Raw genomic sequence first — 20081 nt, 5'->3', positions numbered from 1 at the left:
AGAGAATATTGGGAAACGTTGGTTTTTGTGCTGTAATTATTTTTTATACTTTATCATTTTTTTCTGTGTTCATTCTCCTTGTTTGGATGTTGTAATACTCTAGAATGTTTTAAATATGTTTTGTCCCGTAAAAAATCGCGTGTAACCTTCCTTCTTTAGAAAAGAGTAGATGATTCCAGAAGAATGTCAAGCCTCTTCAGAATGTCAGCCTCCCCAGACCTTTTCCTTGTAATATGTTACAGTACCTCAATACATAGATAGCTTCTGTCATTGCTGTTTTAAATTCGTGTAACAGAAAATGATGCATTTCTACTGGTCCTTAATGGAGATGAATGAATTCCCTCTCTTTTCTCTAAGCCAGATCAACCCAGTTCCTTTGACTTTGACCTTATCTACGATTTAGGTTAATAATGCACCCAGTATTGGGTATCACTTAGGTAATTGAAAGCCTTCTAAAACCAGTGGGCTGGTTTTTGTCAGATAAGTTGGATTTAAATTCTATGGATTTTTTTGAACACATAATTCTGGGAAAAGCTTTTAGACCCATTTAAAATCAGAGTCATTAAAAATATCTTGCTTAATGCTCCGCACTTTGTCATTTGGTTGTGTTTTGTATTTCTAAAGTAAAATTTTATGTTGCTGTAGGTGTTTTTTCCTTATATTCATAATTGTAGAATTTAGGTCCAGTTTTACCTTTTCTTTCGACAGTCGAGATTGAGAAACATGTTTCATCAACTTTGATTTTTTTTTGAACTCCCACGTTCACTTCACTTTTTCTTGTGAATGTTGGAGTCACCTATCTGTCTGTTTAGGCTCAGGGCCAGAGCTGAACCAAGCCTTGTGCAGCACCTAGCCGGCGGGCCTCACCCTGAACAAATAAATGCTCTTCTGTGTTTGCGTCCTGATCCTCTTCTGCTTTGTAAATCTCTGGGGCTCCCTTGGTAATGAACATGTGGCATCTGCGCCCATAATGACTCCTAAACCGCTCTGCTTATGCACAGCTGACACTCAGTGACAACTTTGGAAACCAGAGCCGGGGGCGGCCGGGGGGGTGGAGTGGGGTGGAGCGGGGTGGAGCGGGTTTTCTCATCCAGATTTAATTAAATCAGGGGAAAAGATTTTTTAAAAAATCTTGTTTCTTTCATTCCCTGGCCTGGTTAGCAGAAGAATCTTGACTGCTTGTTAATCTCTTGATGAGGCATTTGTAGGAGTATTGTAGAAAGACACTTGGTCCTTATCTCTTATATTTCCTTAAGACTAGGACCGTATATATTATGTTCCCATATGTATGCCTGTACTTTTTTGCTGAACTGTCTTTAGGTAAATCGTATCCATTGTGACATTTCACCTCTAAATGGTTAAACCAGCATATAAGTAAGGACAATGTCCTGTTACCCTTCTCAGATTTCTCCAGCTATTCCAAGTATGTCTTAAATTTTTTTTTTTCCGAGGAAGATCAGCCCTGAGCTAACATCCATGCTAATCCTCCTCTTTTTGCTGAGGAAGACTGGCTCTGAGCTAACATCTATTGCCAATCCTCCCCCTTTTTTTTTCTTTCCCAAAGCCCCAGTAGATAGTTGTATGTCATAGTTGCACATCCTGCTAGTTACTGTATGTGGGACGAGGCCTCAGCATGGTCAGAGAAGCGGTGCGTCGGTGCGCGCCTGGGCTCTGAACCCGGGCTGCCAGTAGCGGAGCGCGCGCACTTAACCGCTAAGCCACTGGGCTGGCCCTGGCTGAGTAGTATTCTGTTGTGTGTGTGTGTGTGTATATATATATACCACATCTTCTTTATCCATTGATCTGTCGATGGGCACTTAGGTTGTTTCCAAGTCTTGGTTATTATAAATTATGCTGCTGTGAACATAGGGGTGCATGTCTCTTTCTGACTTAGTGTTATCCATGTTTGGATAAATACCCAGAAGTGGAATAGCTGGATCCTATGGTAGTTCTATTTTTAATTTTTTTGTGGTATCTCCATATTGTTTTCCATAGTGGCCGCACCAGTTTACATTTTTACAAGCAGTGTATGAAGGTTCCATTTTCTGCACATCTTCTCCAACACTTAGTATTTTTTGTCTTTTTAATTATAGCCATTCTGACGAGCAGGAGGTGATATCTCATTATGGTTTTGATTTATATTTCCCTAATAATTAGTGATGTTGAACATCTTTTCATATGCCTGTTGGCTGTCTATATATCTTCTTTAGAAAAATGTTGAGATCCTCTGCCAATTTTTTTTTTTTTTGGTGAGGAATACTGGCCATGAGCTAACATCCGTTGCCAATCCTCCTCTTTTTGCTGAGGAAGATTGGCCCTGAGGTGACATACGTGCCCATCTTCTTCTATCTTGTATATGGGACACTGCCACAGCATGGCTTGATAAGTGGTGCGTAGGTCCACGCCTGGGATCCGAACCCGCGAACCCCGGGCCACCAAAGCAGAGTGTGCCAACTTAACCACTACACCACCGTGCCGGCCCTTCTCTGTCCACTTTTTAAACAGGTTCTTTGCTTTTGGTTGTTGTGGAGTTGTGTGAGTTCTATATATAGTTTGGATATTAACCCCTTATTGGATATATGATTTGCAAGTATCTTCTCTCCATCCGTAGGTTGTCTTTTGGTTTTGTGGATGGTTTCCTTTGCTGTGCAGAAGCTTTTTAGTTTGATGTAGTCCCATTTTCAATTTCTTTGTAGATTGTCCCATATTCTGGGTTCGGCTGATTGCCTCCTTATGTTATTGATTTTAACTTATTTCTCTATTCCTTATATTTTCTGTAAATTGGAAGTTGGGTCTAAATATTTGATTAGATTCAGGTTTAACATTTTTGCAAGAATATTTCATAGGCAAGGCTATATATTTTGCGATCATGTCAAGAGGCGCAATGTCTTGTCCTGTTCTTAGTCAAACTTGGTTTGGTGTGTTGATTAAGGTACTATCTTTCATTTTAAAGACTTCAGCAGTTTATACTTAGCTTCCGTGTCATTCTCAACAAGAGAAGAACGTATTTAATACAAACAAATTAGGATTCAGGTTGCTTAGGAATTAAATTTAGTAATCTTAAAGTTTTTCAGTTTATCACGTGTGTTTTTCTGATTTAAGGTCACGCTTATCATTTTGTTGTTAAATGTCCTTTTTATAATAATGTTTTAAAATCCTGGCACTTAACATGCAGTTAGAGGTGTATCTCACTCATCCTTTTCTTTTTTCAGTTTTACGTGAGTCTGCTGAGAACCTCTGATGAGTTTCCACTATTGTTGACATTACATTTCAATGGTTAAGGGACCAATAAGTAAACTGCTTTTGCTTGCCTGGTGAACTTCGTATGCATAGGTCACGCTGTGGATAATTTCGTTGCTTTCTTTGTTTCGGATCTTTATTATAGAGCAATGGAGGAACAAAGCGGCAAAAGATATCCCATCAGAATTATATCGCCTATCAAAAGCAAGTTATTCGGCGGAGTATGCGACATAGAAAAGTTCGTGGTGAGAAAGCACTTCTTGTTTCTGCTAATCAAACATTAAAAGAATTGAAAATTCAGGTGAGGAAAATATAATATTTGTTTCAGTATGCTCTGGACTTAGAGGGCCTTCCTGAATCCCTGCTTTCCACCTGTGTTTACATATGTATCTGTGTTTTTCTTCAGGGTTGACCTTTTAAACCTCTGTCTACTCATAGTTTTAGCCATTGAGAGAGGTCTTTTTTGATTTCAGAATGTTGTCTGAAGGACCCCCAAATTAAAATAACTTTCATTAGATGTAAGGTTTTCAAAATAGCCAAGAATCTTTCTGTGAGGATGAAAGTGTTTTTTGGATTCTGAAAACTTGTGCAAGACCTGAGTCACTTTCCAATAATGAGAAGCAGTGAGAGCCATTTAATTTACATGTCGAGGTTGTTCCAGAGTAATTGTTCCCTCCTTTTATTGTGCTGCATTTTCTTCTTTGGCCACTTCATAGGTATTTGAGCCAGTTACCAGGATCTGTTATGAAATTTAAGGGGAGATAAAAGGCAGCTACTCACTTGTTTATTCACTTGGATGAGTCACAACTTCTTTTTATCACAATATTTTTGGTGTCAAATAAGTCTCTTTGATAGAATTTTAAAGTTACCTTTACCTCTCTTTAAAGAGTCGTGTTTTCTAAATTGTTTTTTAAAGATTCGTTCTAGATCATTTCCTCTCCACCGTCCCAAAAGCACACATTGCTTTGGAAATCAATTCAGTGAAGGCAATGTAGGCATTATGAAAAAGCTCCATGATATTCTTATTTCTTGGTATCAATACTAAAGTACTATAAATGAGCATGCCAATGGTATATCTCAAAACCTAGGCAAAAGTGGCTGATAAATTCAAGATGTCCATGAAAAAAGTCTGGCCCCTAATCTGTTTCAGCCACTGATACGTATCCAAAAAGTTGACCAAATTTCCCCCTTTGCTATTTTCATGTGGTGTAGTTTACTGGTTATGCATTTTTTTCTTGTTGCTGATATTTATCATTGTAATTCAGGCAAAAGTACAGGCTTTCTTTGAGGGTGTTATGTGTCCCAGATTGTCCTGGGAGCAGTATTTCCCTTGGTTGAACCCACGGCTCTGAAAATAAACGTATTGGCATAATATCTTTACTCTGTTATTGTACCTTCTACATCTAAGAAAGCTTGTTTCTGTCACCGGCTTTCTGCCTGTCAGTGGTAAACCTCGAACACTCAAAACTTTTAAATTACAAAAAGAGCCCCTGTGATAAGGATCTTCAAAAAGCCTGTGCTTTTATTATGGACTGCCATTTTTGATGAATAAATCAAAAGTCAGCAGAAATAGCCTCTATCTGGGAGCATGTTACCTGCACAAATGAATTGTTAGAAGGCAGCCGCAGCCGTTCAAATGAAAGCCCCAAACGTGCTGTTCTCGGACAGCTCCTTTGCATTGTCCTTTCTCTCATCTCCCACTCTCACTTCAAAGACCACCGTGATCCAAACAGAGTCAAAAGAAAGGGCGCTGAAACGTAATTTCCCCTCACTGCTCAGCGGCGGCAGCTCTGAAAGCTTCAGCTACGTGAGACTTTTTCCCCAGCAGCCTGGGCAGCACTGGCGTTTGTGGTGGGCATGCATGTGGTCCTCAGCTGGTGGTCGGGGGTGATTTTTTTAAAAGCATGTAATGTGTGTTTTCTGTTTGATGGAGGCTTTCCTCCAGATGATACTACATTTCCACGTTAAGAGGGTGACAACCTTTGTAAAACTATAAACGCTTTATCTAGACATGCCCATTTACTGTTGCTTGAAACCTTAAGAAACTTGCTTTGCCCAAGTATTATTCATCCATCTATGATGCCATAAAGTAAATGAAGTACAATTTATTCATCTCCTGTCTCAGAAGATGGTCGGTGTTGAATGGTGTTATTTCATTTTCCCGAGGGTAGATTTTGAGTAGGTGGTGTTGCCTGCCTTAGAAAGGAGGGAATTTTGGCACAGAGGTTATATGGCTGGCAGTTGAAGCCATTGCTCCTTCATTTCCTTATTTCAGACACAGACTTGCGCGTGCGCGCACACACACACACACACACCCCCCACCCTACCTGCCATAGCAAGCAGCGTAGAGCTGCTCACCTTTAGGAACAGGGTTTTCGTTGTTCCTGTTATGCTCCATAGGTCAGGAATGCTGCACTACTTGTTACACGGACCTATGTAATGTTAACTATCCTCAGGCATTCTCCTAGCACTTAGGGTTTGAATTATTGTACCAAAGACCTCCATGCCTTTGATTGGTCTGTTCCCTCATTCTGAAATACCATTTCTCCTCACGAGTAAACACTGTTCGTCTTTCATAGCACCTCTTCTACAAAACCTGTCCTGGCCTCTAGTTGTAGAGCTGACTCTTCCTTCCTTGTGCTCTCCGAAATCCTACATGCACCTTCTAGAAGCCACCGTCTTCACTACTTGGTTTTGCCCTCACTCCAGTGAACCTCTCCAGGGCGGGTTTATTCATTTTCGTATTTCTAGCACCTAGCACAGTATTTGACACACGGTAGCTTCGTAATAAACACTTCATCAGTTGTTGAGTGAATTTAAATGTCCTTGTCTGCGTTCTCAAGGGATAAAGTATGCGCATCAGCCCCTCAGTGATGGCACAGGTGTCTGGAGGCGTTTGCTGTTTGTCCCGTCTCAGGGTAGTGCAAGACCCTCAGCATTTGGAGGGGGGACAAGCGCTCCTACAGCCAAGCAGCCGTGACGTTGCGTACATTGCGCTGGCATCCGACACCTCCGCTGGACCTGTGCTCGCTTCACGGGCCCCGTTTACCAACCTGGGGCCAGTTGCCCTGCCTGATGCCTGTGAGCTGGGCTGGCTTCGGTAGAACTGTCCTGTCAGTCTTTCTCACTTACCAGAAGAGGCTTCTTGCTGCGTAGGCAGATCATTAATGATGTCCATGCATCCTGTTTAATCAGTTTCTGCTTGCTTCTCAGGGGCTGATGTCCTTTTGAGAAGTCCAATTAAGATCTTGGCCTAACAGTTAGGGAGGCCAGTGTTGTTATCCTTGTTCTCATTTCATCTGTGTGCCATTATTTTTTTTTTTTTTTATAATTTTATTTATTTATTTATTTTTCCCCCAAAGCCCCAGTAGATAGTTATATGTCATATCTGCACATCCTTCCAGCCGCTGCATGTGGGACACGGCCTCAGCATGGCTGGAGAAGTAGTGCGTTGGTGCGCGCCCGGGATCCGAACCCGGGCCGTCAGCAGCGGAGCGCACGCACCCAACCGCTAAGCCACGGGGCCGGCCCATGTGTGCCATTATTAAGATCACTTTTCTGGTCACTTTCCCAGCTTAGGATGCTCTTGGGCCCCATTATACACACAGTTGGTTCAGTGCTGCTTTGCTAGGCTCACATTATCTTTCCAGATTCAGAGTAGAGGAGGAGAGTACATAAAAAGGTAGAATGTTTTTCCCATAACATCACAGATATTGGTGTCATAAAAGATACACGTAATAGAATACATTCAATGAGTATGTATTATGAAGCATACTAAAATGAACACTCTTGAACTCACCCTCCAAGTTAGGAATTAGAATGTATCATTGAAGGAGCCCAACTCCTCCTTGCCCCCCACTGGTAATTACTACCCAGAAATGATAAAAATTTTCTGAATTTGAAAAAATGGTTAAGTATTATATAGAATAATCTCTCTGAATGTATTTAATTTTTAACACTTGGCTAGAACTGGGGTGAGGTATGTGGTCTCTACTCTTAAGAAATTCGTATTTTGGTTCCTAGAGGCAAGACTTGGTCTAAGACTATATGACAGTCCCAAGGGCTGACTTATGTAGTCCAGGCTGCTTGCTGTCCAGGCATCAGAACAGAAGGGTCCAGATAGCCTGCTGGTTAATTTAAAGATGGTCTTATGAAAGAATTTGGACTTGACTTGATTATTGAAAGGATGTGGGACCTGGGCATGATGGGAATGGCAGTGATGGCCTTACCCAAGCCTTGTAACAGAGGAACCGTCACTCCACCTTCTGCTCCTTTGATTTTCCCACACCCCCACCCTTGGAGAGGTGGTAAGGTGCAGAACAAAAGGATCTGTGGGTATAATTGTTCCCTAGTTCTCTACCAGACCTTCTGAGGATGTTCCCAGATATATTGGGATTATAGTCTCAGTAGGAATGTAGCAAGTGGGCTGACTGCGAACAGGAGTATCTTCTGTACTCTAAAGTCTTTTTTCTTTTTAAAGAATCCCTGCATTATTTATTCAAATAGGGCATAAGTCTCAGTATTTTGCTTTATCCAAACTTTGTTCTTTTATATTGGCACAGATCATGCATGCGTTTTCAGTTGCTCCTTTTGACCAGAATCTGTCAATTGATGGAAAGATTTTAAGTGATGACTGTGCCACTCTCGGCACCCTTGGCGTCATTCCTGAATCTGTCATTTTGTTAAAGGTAGGTAACAGCTCCTTACCTGAGGAACTCTTGAAGGTTTTCATGATCCACACCCATATGCAAATTATGTGCAGTGGTGGTGAAGGTTGCCTCGGGTCCTTGGCAGGGTGTGGTAAAAAGTGACTGTGGTGAGTTTTTGCTGGCCTCTGGATTTCCCTGCTCTGGCTGAGCCACAAGAAACTTAGAGGAGGTCACGAGATCGTTGGGTCTTGCGGGGTTTTGATAATTTTTCTTAAAAATAATAGATCTAGATTTAGCCTCCTCCCTAACTTCTGGATCAGCAGAATTACTTAACCATACTTCTACTATTAAAGCATCACCTCCTTTCCTCTTGGCTCAAAAGTACCAGCCAGTCAGGCTGGGAAACAAACAAGGACACGAGGCTTGGCCACAACAGTTGAAATACTTTTGGTTGGCTTAATGGGGTGTGGAAATTTGCTTTGGGTAGAATGGATTTAGAAGAGGTGGAGGTGTTTTAGAAAGTAGGGGTTTCTGAAAAGTTGTCAAAGGGAAGAATCATTGAACCAGCCTCATTAGTCCAATCCTACCCTCCCTAAGGATCTCATTTCATCACTTCCCTTTGCCTCTTTTGTTTCTTGGTGGCCAGAAGCAGTCCCACTGTGCGAAAGACCACTGCATTATGTGGTAGACTAGTAGTCAGGTTTTTGAACTGTGAAATGTATACTTTTCATACCCTGGAGCCTCAATTCTGGTGAGATAAAGTTAGGCCCTGGAAATGATGAAGCGGACCCATATCTACCCCTACATACACACACACACACACACACACACACCCCTACCACCTACTCCTCCCTGTTTACTTTTTGCTTTTCTTGAAACTGTAGGTTCTGTGGAAGTCTTTTGAAAACCTGTTGAGTTGCTGAATCCTAAGGGCTCTGTCTAAAATTCTAGAAACAGCCTGCATTACTAAAGAATTTGTACTTGAGATGGGCACCTGGAGTCCGTACTGGTCTTGCAGCTGATCCCAGCATTAGCTTGGACTCAGTGCTGGCTTCTGCCCTAAAAAGGATCTGGGTATTTTGTTCTTGATGGTGAGGAGGGACAAAAATGTGTCTTTAACATAATTGGTATTTTTAGAGGACCAGTCTGACTTTTTATTTCTATCTAACTCATACTGCCACCACTAGCATCTTAATTCACATTAATTAAGTCTGCGTTTAGTAACCTCAGGGTATCTGAACATTTCCACATCTGAAGGTGTTTTTAGGAGCAAGAAAACAATGCCTTATTACAATGTGCAGTTTTTAGGGTGTAGTCTAGACCCGTTGTTGGCAGGGCAGCATTTGTTAATCCTTGACATCACTGGCTGTGGCTTAAACCTGACTCTCTGCTGGACAGTGTTCATATTTGTGTCTTGTAGCAAGAGTAGTCAGCTCATGGGCCGGACCTCAGTGGTGAGGGTCTGTCATGCTCCTCCTCCTGGCTCCCATTCCCTCCTGGTTTTGAATTGTCTTCATTTGTTTTCCAGGCTGATGAACCAATTGCAGATTATGCTGCAATGGATGATGTCATGCAAGGTAAAGACGATATTCATACTGATTGGATATTGAAGCTTTAGTCTACAATGTTTTTTTACTTTTAACCTTGAAAAAAGCTTCTACGTGTTGTTAAGGTAGAACCTCACATTATTTATCTTAAAAGATCATAGAAAGAGAGAGAAAGGTGTCTACAAAAACTTGGAAAATGGAAAGCAGAGAGAAGAGTAGTAATTATTTAGCTGAGCTGAGGAAACCAAAGTAAATGTAAGCCTACAGATGGAAGAGGTCAACAGGCAGCAAAGCTAATTCACATCACAGAGCTTCAGAGAGGCACACAGGAATTCCTGCTCTGAAAGGAGGAGCGAGGTATGAGCCTAAAAGAAGGAAACTTGGTTGGAAAACTGTATAAGAAGTAGTTGGACAACTCACTACCCTGCGGATCCTCACAGCCCATCCCTGTATATCCATCACGGCCTCTTCCCCACCTGCACTTCAGAAGAGCAACTGCAGTATGTTTCAGCTCTTGGAAGAAATTAAACTAGAAAGGTGAGAATGAGGCCTGTTATGTACAAACAGGGAGAACACCCTTAGTTCTTGGTTCAAGTGCTGGCAGCCTGTCCCTTACCTCCCGCATGGGAGGGAGGGGATTCCACTCTGGGGAAACGGGCCAATTTAAGAAAATAACTAGAGATATTTAAAAAAAAAAAAGTGTTTCCTCTCCTGGGGACCCTTCAGTGAAGCCCACCAGTGCCCACCGAACAGAGTTTTCAGGCATCTTTTTAGTACCTCACACTTAAGTAGGCAGAAATGGGCAGCCAAAGATCACTGGACAGTTGAGGAACAAGAGCACGGAACTGAGAGATGTCGGTCAACAGTCCGAGAAAAGGAACCCAGAGGAAGGAGACGACGCAGGAAGCATAAGAAAGCTTAAAAATTAACTATAAATAACACAGAGAGAAAGGGCAAACAACAGCTAGGGCCTATATAAAAGGAACATTTGGAGAACAGAAAAGAATTCATGAAAGTGGAAAACGATTGCACCAAGGGCCTGATACAGTGAGTGAAAACCTAAAGCTAAGAGAATCCTAAAAGCATCTAGAGATATGGAAGGAAAACCCATCACATTCATAGGACGAAGAGTCAGAAAGACAAACTAATGGGGCAGTGCCCACAAGATTCTGAGGAAAAGTGAGTTTCAATCTAGAATTCTGTAACTAGAGAGGCTGTTTTCTGCCCTCACACTTGATGGCTCTTTGAACACACGTAAAGCCTCAAAAAATTTGTCTCTCATGCTGAGAGACTATGGGAGGGTGCGCTCTTCTTAAACAAGAGAGTAAATCGAGAAAGAGGCCAACAGGAACCAGAAAACAGGGATCCACATAGGAAAGGAGGCCTGGAAGATGGTGAGGGAAGTTGCAGCACCGAAGCTCTGCAGCAGGTGGTGAGCACACCCGCTCAGGTGGGAGCAGCGGGATGCAGGCTTTGGTGGAGGATGTCCACAGGGAAACGTGCAAGTGACAGGTGACTCTCCCGAGGTTTACAGGTCTTTTAAGAGTTGACACTTGAATTGGACATGGTACAGAGGAAAGGAAACACATAAATAATGCAGCAGTTACCAACCCTAGAAAGAAAAAAGTCATGCCAGACAAGAAATATAACCAAGGTGCACCAGAAGGTTCCACGGTGAGCAGTATTAATGGAGTGAAACATAATGTAAACACTGGAGCTTGGCTTAACAGCAGCAAGTATCAGTGTCGGGAGGAAGGGTTGGGGACAGGAGGTATGTAACAGGTGGTTGAAGAGCTCACGTTTTATCTTTCCTTGAAGGAGTTAGTAGACATTACCTAAAGTTATGAAATAGTAATATAAGCATGTTATTTAGAAATAAAGAGGTTAAATACCAGAAGAAATGGCTACAGGAGTCAAACGTGTTTCCTTCTAGAGGATGGGAATGGGAGGAGGGGGAGAAACCAACTCCAAAGGGCATCAGGCACATGGTTTCTCCAGGCCTCCCCTGCAGTCATGCAGAATGTCGGCTCCACTTACAACCCCTGTTCCACCAGTATTTGACTTTTTAAACGATGCATATGTATCACTCTGATAAAAACAAAAACAGAGAGAAAAATTGTCATCTGATTACTATCATCCATAACTTCAAAAGTAATCATGATGGGTAAGTAAGGTAATTAAAAGTTATTTTAAACTTTTCATCTTTAGGCATTGAAGTGATCTGATTACTGTCTGTCACGACAATCTTTTCAATGTGGAATTTTTTTTTTTTCTTTCCCAGTGTGTATGCCAGAAGAAGGGTTTAAAGGTAAGTTACATTTGTCATGTTTTGTTCATGAATGTCAGAGTCATACTGTAATTTTCTATTAAAGTGCAGGCTATAATTTGATTTTAAAATTTAATTCAATCTGAATCTCATGACTGAAATTAATTTTAGTTAAATGCATTTTTTATTCAAGCTTCTTCATTATCTTTTTCAGCACTCAGGCCTCAGATAGGGCCTGTGTGTTAGAAGTGTCTGCTACCAGATGTCCATTCTGCTTTCTTTCTCATTTCAGGGGGGAGGTTGGGAAATTAGCGAGTGGCATTTCAAGATTTATATTTGACCTTTTTCCGGTTCCTCCTGTCGGTCCCAGCTTTAGAGCAGACAGTTTGTGTGTAACTGATAAGAATTAAAGGAGAAGAATTTGCTGAATTGTATCAGGCTCAGCGAAAAGGTTTCATTAATCTATTTAGAATTAAGGCATTTCTTGGAATATTACTTTAGATGGAGACATGGCGGTGCCTAGATGTACTACATCTTGGCCGCTAAAGTGTGTACACCAATAATATTCATTATTCATCAAATACAGACCTTTGACATTTACAGATTTAACTGCTGCCATTTTGATTCCTTGTGGCCTACTCCAGAGGTCCGTGGCAGGTCGTGATTTTGCCAAGGAATGAGTTTGAATCAAATACCAGGGGTGCTTTGCTAAAGCAAATGAGTGAGCCAAGCTACTGGCCTCAATAAAGCCTTCCTCTCAGTGCGGCTTTGTTGTCTACACGTTACTACTACCAAGAAACTCCTGGTGTGGTTAAACAAAACAAAACAAAGCAAAACATTTCTCTATGACAAATGGCCATCAAATGAAAGCATCAATAAAATCTGATTAACTTGTGTGAAGATAACGCATAGGAAACACATGGCTTTCAGCAGAAATGTGATTTAGCTGAAAGCCTGGAGTCTGCTGATATTTTTTTATCCGTCAACATCAAGGGGCTGCTGTGCTTGTGTATTTAATTGGATAATCCCTGTTGATGATGCGTTCTCAGCAAATGGAATACATGAACTCATAATTTTCAGTTCACAACTGTACCTCCACGTGTGTTTCTTTTCCCAGGTACTGGTCTACTTGGACATTAATCTTTTGAACACTTGGCTGACTGCTAAGAAATGACCAGAAGGGAAGAGGAGTTTGACATGTTAGGGCATTAAAGAAAAGGTGGATTTAAGAATTAAACCATTACATGACTCTTCCAAAAGGCAGAAAACCATTCAAAAGTGACTGTCCCAAATGCCTTATGTCAAATAAAGCAGATTGCACTGAAGGACATCAGACTTGAAGGAAATGTTTCAAATTTTATATTTAAGGGGAATGGGGGTGGGAGGGAGGGGCCAAGTAAAGATTGAACAAGTTTAGTAGCAGTAACAGTAAATCATGTTTACATACGAGATTTATAGTCATGGAGGAAATAAAGTTCTGTTATATTTCCTTGCTTGAGTTTCATACCAGATGCGTTGGTCCATAAAGGATTCGTATCACAGTAGAGAGGACAACATTCTGCTCTGAACTAAAAGTGATTCTTTAGAGACATAACCTGCTTACCAATACCTGTCTTTGATTCATATTTTACTTTCAATAAAGCATGAAAGTGAAGAACTTGCCGTAATTGTGGAAAAGTGTCTTCGGATTAGACTCCTCTCCATGTCACCTACAGCACTCCCGCCTCATGCACTGCCCAGTGGTCTGTCCCGTAGTGTTGGGTAAAGGAGGGGGCACCTGTGTGTCTCTCGCAATGAGCAGGGGATTGTGTCTCAGTTTTGGCTTCAAAGGCTTTTTGCATTCAGGCGTTTAAGAAAGGATGGCAAATGTGTATTACATGCAGTAGCATCTTCCTCCAGGTTTGCTGTTATTCAAAAGTGGGAAATCAAATACACTTTGCACTTTTGAAAAACCTGACCACCTTATCAGAAGAGTGAAGTGGACTGAAGAATGTTTGAATACCACAAGGTTTTTATAAGATTTATTTTCCTGTCCTCTAAGTCGTTTCTTGGATCTTGCTTCTCTTTTTGAAAGCATTCTTCTGAAATGCCCAGAGAGGATCTTTTAGATCACTTTGTTTAAAAAAGAAAACAAGTGTATGGACGGGGTGTGCCGTTTTATCTAACTCAACATTATTCTTATTAGCAACACGCAACTGAAGCAATATTCTTAAGAATATTGAAGGAATTTTAAATGGAACTTAAGCCTGGGGTCTGTGTCGCTGTTTCTCTGTGGAGTCTGTATGCACGTGTTCGGAGCAGAGACGCTGACTCAGGCATCTCTCGTTAACACTTTTTTTTAGCCTTGGGCTTGTGCTGGGCTTTCTCCCTCCCACCCCCCTTTTCTGAGAATTTAAACTCAAATAATGGACGGAAGAGGCAGGTTTCAATTTGAGGACCGGTAACCTTGGCAGCCTCCCCTCTGAATAGCTCTTTTTATCAGAATAATTATGGCTGTTTGGTAAAATTATAACTTCTTGCTCGTGTTTCCCCTCTGTGTTTGCAATGTCTTCAGTCTTAGCCCCCTGAGGAGGCGGGGGGTGTTGAATGAGCCTGTGTGGGAGAGAGAGCTGCACATGGGACCCTCAGAAACCGTCCTAGGAGCCAGCGGTTCCCACCTGGAGGTCGGCACAGGGAAGGAACTCGAAGTGGAGATCCCGGATAGCTGATCTTGATTTTTAGATTGCAATCTTTTATTTCACCCCAAAGAAATGAAGCTGGAGCATAAAAGTAATAACACACCAAGCGGCTTACTCTTTCCCGAGGGAAAGACGTGTGTGCAGGTTCACTTAGTGCTTGATGCAGAAGCTTCCTTTTCCCGACAAAGAAGCTGTTTGGCCAGAGCAGGTTCTTTCTGGGGATTGATATAAAAACGTCAGTAGCCGCCAGGAATCTGATATATTTTTTCCCAATTTGCCGTTAATAACAGTTTTAAAATTGTTACTTGAGTCTGTTTTCTTTGTGCAATGCTATAAAAGAACAGCCTTATGTAAGTCAGGCTGATAACCCAGTCTCAGTACTGGCTCCTTTATTAACTCTGCCCAGGAGTAAGGGAGGGCCCAGAGTGAGCAAGTGATGCTCCAAGGGTCTGTCCTCAGCCCCAGCAGTTGTCTTCCTCCTGCCCTGACAGCTTCCTTTGTTCTACCAGAGCCACTCAAAACATGTGTGGTGCGATAGCACCAGCAGCGCTGCGAAGCTGTATGGGCAGTGCAGGAGCTCAGGCCCCAGAGGCACTGAATTAGGGTCTGCATCGGGATCAGGCCACTCCTGCTCTTGGAAGTTTGAGAAGCCCTGGCGGACCGGTACAAAGTTACAAAGAAATGTATACCGTGTTTAGTGGCCTTGCATTACCCCTGTCACCTCTGTACGGGGAAAACAGGTACAAGGTGTAGCCTAAAACCAGATTCTTGCCTTGTCTGGATTTAGAAATGGATGGAGACCCATTGTCTTCTGGGCTGTGACCACACTGAAGTAGAAACTCTTTCTATGGGGTTTTTTATGTAGTGCACGTGTCCTTTTTAATTTTAGATCAATCTTCTGTTGAAGGTATTATGAAGCTTGAGGTCCCCCATCCCCTTATATCTCTGACCATTCCTTAATCCTAAACGAATGTGTACATCATATGCTGGTACACACTGTTGCCATTACCTGAAATACAGGTTGCCATTTGGACGTCTTCATTCCCTGGGGGAATAAGTATCTTTCTGTGTATTAATGAACCGTGTTGTTGAGAGTTACTGTTATCTTTCTGCCAAATTAAAAAGAAATGAGTGTCCCTTTATTTCCATGGAATCGTAATCCAGAATGAATTTTTTTTTTTTACTTTAAAAATGTCCTGTTGGTTGGTCTGTGTGGTCATGAACTTGTTGATCAGAGCCTGGTTAATATTTGAAGCTAATGCTGGGATTGAATAACCTGTTTTAAGTCCCCAAGGCTGATTTATCTCTGTCTAAACAAACGGGAGAAGTGAAGTGAGCATCAAAGCCTGTCTTTCCTGTTACAGACCGTGGAGGAGCATCACATCCTTTCTCTTGGGCATTTTAATGTTCAGCTGGTTCAGTGTTACAGAGGACTGTGAGCAGATTTCAGTCAGGTGAAAAGCCAGCGTTTTCATTTTAAGCAGATTCTCACCCCTTTGCCAGCATCACCCCCTCCCCTATCACACGGTGCAGGGTTTTGTCGCCAGTTGCATTTCTAATTCTGAAGGCTAGCAGTTCACCAGCCCCAACCCACAGACATTGTATGGACACCAGTATTAGCTGGGGATTTGATTATCAACATTATTGGAATCTTTTACTCAATAAAATACAAATTATAAACACTTGTAAAATGGTACCACTCTGTTGGACAGATATTTCACTGAGCAACAGCTTTGTGCCGAGTCCTGCGTGCCAGGGAAAGAGTCGAGTGGGAGACACAGAAAACAACCCCTCCACCTCATGCGTCCCCAACCTTTGTGGTTTTTTCAAGTCTGGCTGTTGAGTCAGTTGGGCTAGGGAGTCTGCTAGCTGTTCAGATAGCATATACCTGTGTAGGCAAGTTTTGAGAATTTGGGTCACCTGTGTTCCAGATAATTTCACCATTTACCTTGTGACTAAGGAAAGTTACTTAGCTTTGTCTTGTCTCCTTATCTCTTAGAAGAAGGCAGTCAGTGTTTGCTGCCTGTTGACCCTCCCACACTGAGAGTCAAGCAGTAATAAATATTGTTGGGGTAAAAGGCTTTGTGTTATTCTTTGTAATTAGAAAGACTCTAGCCTTTGTGAGGAAGTGCTAGGGAATCTTCTTTTCCACAAGTCTTCAGAAAGAGGTCTTGGAACCTCATAGCCAAGCTACCCAGAACCCCTTCTCTGAGAACTTTAGAACATACCTTATGCTCGAAGCCCTTAGAGCTAAAATGTTGCTGGGCAGGTGTTCCATCATCCTGTTACATAAATCTTTCCTCCTGGCCAGTAAGGAAAATGAAGCTAATGGCCAAACAGTAAGCTGCCTTGATTCTGTGTTTATTTGCAGGGTCATGCTGAAAAGTATTCAAAACACGTTGAGAATGCGTGTTGAAGATTTATGTCTTTGTGATGGGCAGGTCCTGCCCCAGAGGGGCAGCTTTCAGTGTTTTGATTGTCATTGCCAAGAACATCAGGAACAGGTGCTGGGAGCCTTGGAAGCAGGGCTGTGCAGGCACCTGGCAGCTCGAAGCAATGCAGGAGACTGTGGCCAATGCTGACAGGCTGCTTCCTGATCTCAGAAGCATGTGTTTTTCATTCTTTATTTACCTCTTGAGACTTAGGGAATAATATCGTACAAGAGTAGAGTACGTGGAACAGGTATTTCTTGTGCTTCCCCTTCCCTAACAAAAAACCCACAGGACCAGCTTTTTCAAATTAATACAGCATCCTGCTAACTATATCTCATTCATCACTTTTTTTTAATGCATACACTTTAGACAAGTTGGTGACATTTCTTCGTGTGGTGAGATTTAAGTATCTTTTCTGAACCTCATTAGATTTTGGGAAGAAGGAAGAAGGAGGTTGCAGAATTCATCTCTTTCTGACTTGCCAGGAGTTGTGTGACCTCTTCTAGGTGACATTGGTCTGCCTCTAGAATTGGGACCTGCACCAACTCATTACTGGACCGAGCCTTTGCTGTGTCCCACCCAGCAGAGGCAAGACCATGATCCCCGAAGAAGTGGATCCTACTGCCACATGGCCTCCATCCCACAAGTACAAGTGACGTGTTGGCTCTTCTCGTACTGTGTTGCACACTTTCTCATTCATGACGCTGTCTAAATTCCCCCTGAAGTTAGTCCTAAGGGCTTGTCCAACATGTTACTATATTGATTGCAGATAGAAGGCATGATCTGTTTCCCTCCAACATGCTTAAAGAGAAAAAAACCCCTGCCTTCAAGGACTCGGCTAAGATTGCGTAGGCCAGGGCCTTTGAAGTGAAATTGCTCTCGGTCAGGGACGGAGCCAGCCTTATAACAGCAGCTGGAATGGCAGCTTGAATTCCAGATCTGCAGTGCTGCCAGGGAAGGCAGGCCCTGGGCCACAGGAAGTGGGGGACACACCCCAGGGAAGCCAGAAGGCCTGGGCTGAATCGTTGCCAGGTGGCACATTAGCCTATGCACACATGTAGATTGGTGTCACCCTCCCTCTCCCCCCATTATTCTCTGGTGCATTTGTATTTGTAACCGAGGGAACAGTAAATGCTACCAGCTCTTTTTATGATCCTGGGCAAATGTGTTCCCCTTTGGACCTCAGTGTTCTAAAAGGAAGTTGGATGTGTAGAAGTTGTCAAACATAAGCTAGGTGGAAGGAGACAGTGGGGCCTCATGTCTTCAGCTCTGCTCCCACACCCACCCACTCCCTGGAGGAAGCTCCGGGGAGTGCATCTGGAAAATCGCCCACTGGACGGCCTCTAAGGACTTCTCTTGTCAGTCTGTGAGTCGCCTCTTTGGTTGGTTTATTTCTGCAGTTTTTGCTGCATCTTTCCCATCTATAGCATGCACTGGTTCTCTGGATGAAAGAGGCTCCAAGCCGTGCTAGACTGTCTAGAATTCTGGAACTTTGTTTATTTTTGTCTTACTGAGAGGCAGAGTTAGGGCTGGATCTTATGTCTGCACCTAAAACCACTCTGATCCCAGAAAATGAATCAATGTAATTAGTGCTAGACTGTTGTAGCTCCCTGAGGGCAGGGGCTCTGGCCATCATATTCATCACTGTATCCCGCAGTGTGCCACATAATATGTCCTCAGCAAGGAAAAAGGAATGAACACTTCAGGATCCACTGGAAGCTCTTCTCCTCTGACAGCGAGACCCTTGGGAGGGAGCTTTCTGTTACTTCGGTATGACCAGGGCTGTCCCCACCTTTGGGCTTGTCTCTCAAAACAGGGACTTCCTATCTCTGTGCACATTTGTGATCCAAAGACTTCTGTAACCCAGGAATGTGTCCCCCAGGGTTGCATCCTCTGCCACATCTCCAGCGTCAGTGTGGCAGCCTCCTTCCCTGACAAACGTGTCCTTTGACAGATGTGCCCTGGTGCTGACTCCCACTCCTCCTCCTGTCTTGTTCTCACTGGAGCGGAACTATCCTCTTCTCCCAGCCACCCCTGCAGCCCACCCTCTTCTTTACCAGCCCCTCCTAGACCTTCCTCAGTGCTCAAAGGCAACACACCTGGGGGACTCACCGCTCTTGAGTTTTCTGCCCCTGGTTTTCCTGCTGGGCAGTCTGTATCCCCATCCTTTTCCTCTTTGATCTGGCCGGGGAGGGGCGGGCAGCGAGAGGAGAGCTGTTTCCCAGAGGAGTCATTCCCATTTGAGGACTCCCTCGTGCATTATTCTGAGTTTACTGTTGTGCCACCCACGTTTTCATTGTCCATCCTTCTTAGATGTCAGATTTTTTCTAACCAGCTTTCATTTTTCAGCAATTGAGAGGGCAGGAGTGGTGACTAGGTTGTAGGGTATTAAGTGTTTGAAAAAGAAAAGGCTTGTGCCCAGAGGCAGCCATGCATGAGTGGTCAGTCCTGAGTGGTTTGGATTGAAATAAGGCAGGGAAAGCGGAGCCCCGGAGCCTTTGTCCAACCTCCCCTCGGTACCCGGGCTCCGTGCCAGGCCCTCTGCCCGGCCCCCACTGCACGTGCTGCCTTCTCCCCAGGGGCCCTGAAAGTCAGGATGGTGCCCCCAGGACACACTGGAGATTGTAAGCCTCTTGCATTGAGGTTTTCTGTAAAGAAGAAAATGCTGTAATTGAAAAGCTCCTTGATTATAAAGAAGAAATAGAGAGGCCTGGCGCAGAAGTGCCTTCATTCTTTGGCCTACGCAGCCAGGGTCGGGCACATTCAGTCCCCCGGTGCCAATAGGACCTTAGGCCCTTGGGGACTGTGGAGTTTGACAGTCCAGACCATGATAGGTTACCGCTGCGACTCCTCACGTAGTGCGTTTCTGCACCACCACTGCCTCCGTGTGCCCCCTTGCTCCGGCTCAGGTGGGGCACCTTTGTCTGCCCTCGCAGTCTGGAAGGTACTATTGGTAGTGCTTTCCTGGCTGGAGTTGGGAGCCCATGGTCTCTTGTCTCACACCTTGGAGGGGGGAGGGCTCTTTGCCAGAGTGGCTGGAGAAGCAGGAAGAGGCCCTGGGATTGGGATTGGAATTGAATTCAAGGATCCATCCGTCCCAGCACACAACAAAGCTGAAGGATGGCGGGGAGATGTCCTTCAGAGAACCCTGGATCTGGTGTGCCCTCCCTGAGAGTGCGAGCCTAGCCCTGCTGTAGGCCAGTCAGCCCAGTGCATGCTGCCCTAGACGGTCTTAAGGCTTTCAGCTGGCATTTCCCAATAGGATTTTA

The 20081-nt window shown here is 43.4% G+C and overlaps 1 protein-coding gene across 4 annotated transcripts in view; it reads left to right on the top strand.

Annotated features, from left to right (window-relative positions):
• The window catches only part of USP48 (ubiquitin specific peptidase 48), an 88973-nt gene extending 75943 nt beyond the window's left edge, over positions 1–13030 (top strand). For all 4 annotated transcript variants that reach the window (XM_058553155.1, XM_058553154.1, XM_058553153.1 and 1 more), the window contains 5 exons: positions 3386–3541; positions 7803–7928; positions 9418–9466; positions 11718–11744; positions 12820–13030. In XM_058553155.1, the coding sequence (XP_058409138.1) occupies positions 3386–3541; positions 7803–7928; positions 9418–9466; positions 11718–11744; positions 12820–12842 (381 nt within the window). In that variant the 3' untranslated portion in view covers positions 12843–13030. The remainder of the gene's footprint in view (positions 1–3385; positions 3542–7802; positions 7929–9417; positions 9467–11717; positions 11745–12819) is intronic.
• The last annotated feature ends 7051 nt before the right edge of the window (positions 13031–20081 follow it).

This window comes from Diceros bicornis, chromosome 13 (assembly GCF_020826845.1).
Source record: "Diceros bicornis minor isolate mBicDic1 chromosome 13, mDicBic1.mat.cur, whole genome shotgun sequence".
Classification (NCBI taxonomy): Eukaryota; Metazoa; Chordata; class Mammalia; order Perissodactyla; family Rhinocerotidae; genus Diceros; species Diceros bicornis.
The sequence above is the reverse complement of the archived record's forward strand: the minus strand, read 5'-3'. Positions and strand labels throughout refer to the sequence as shown.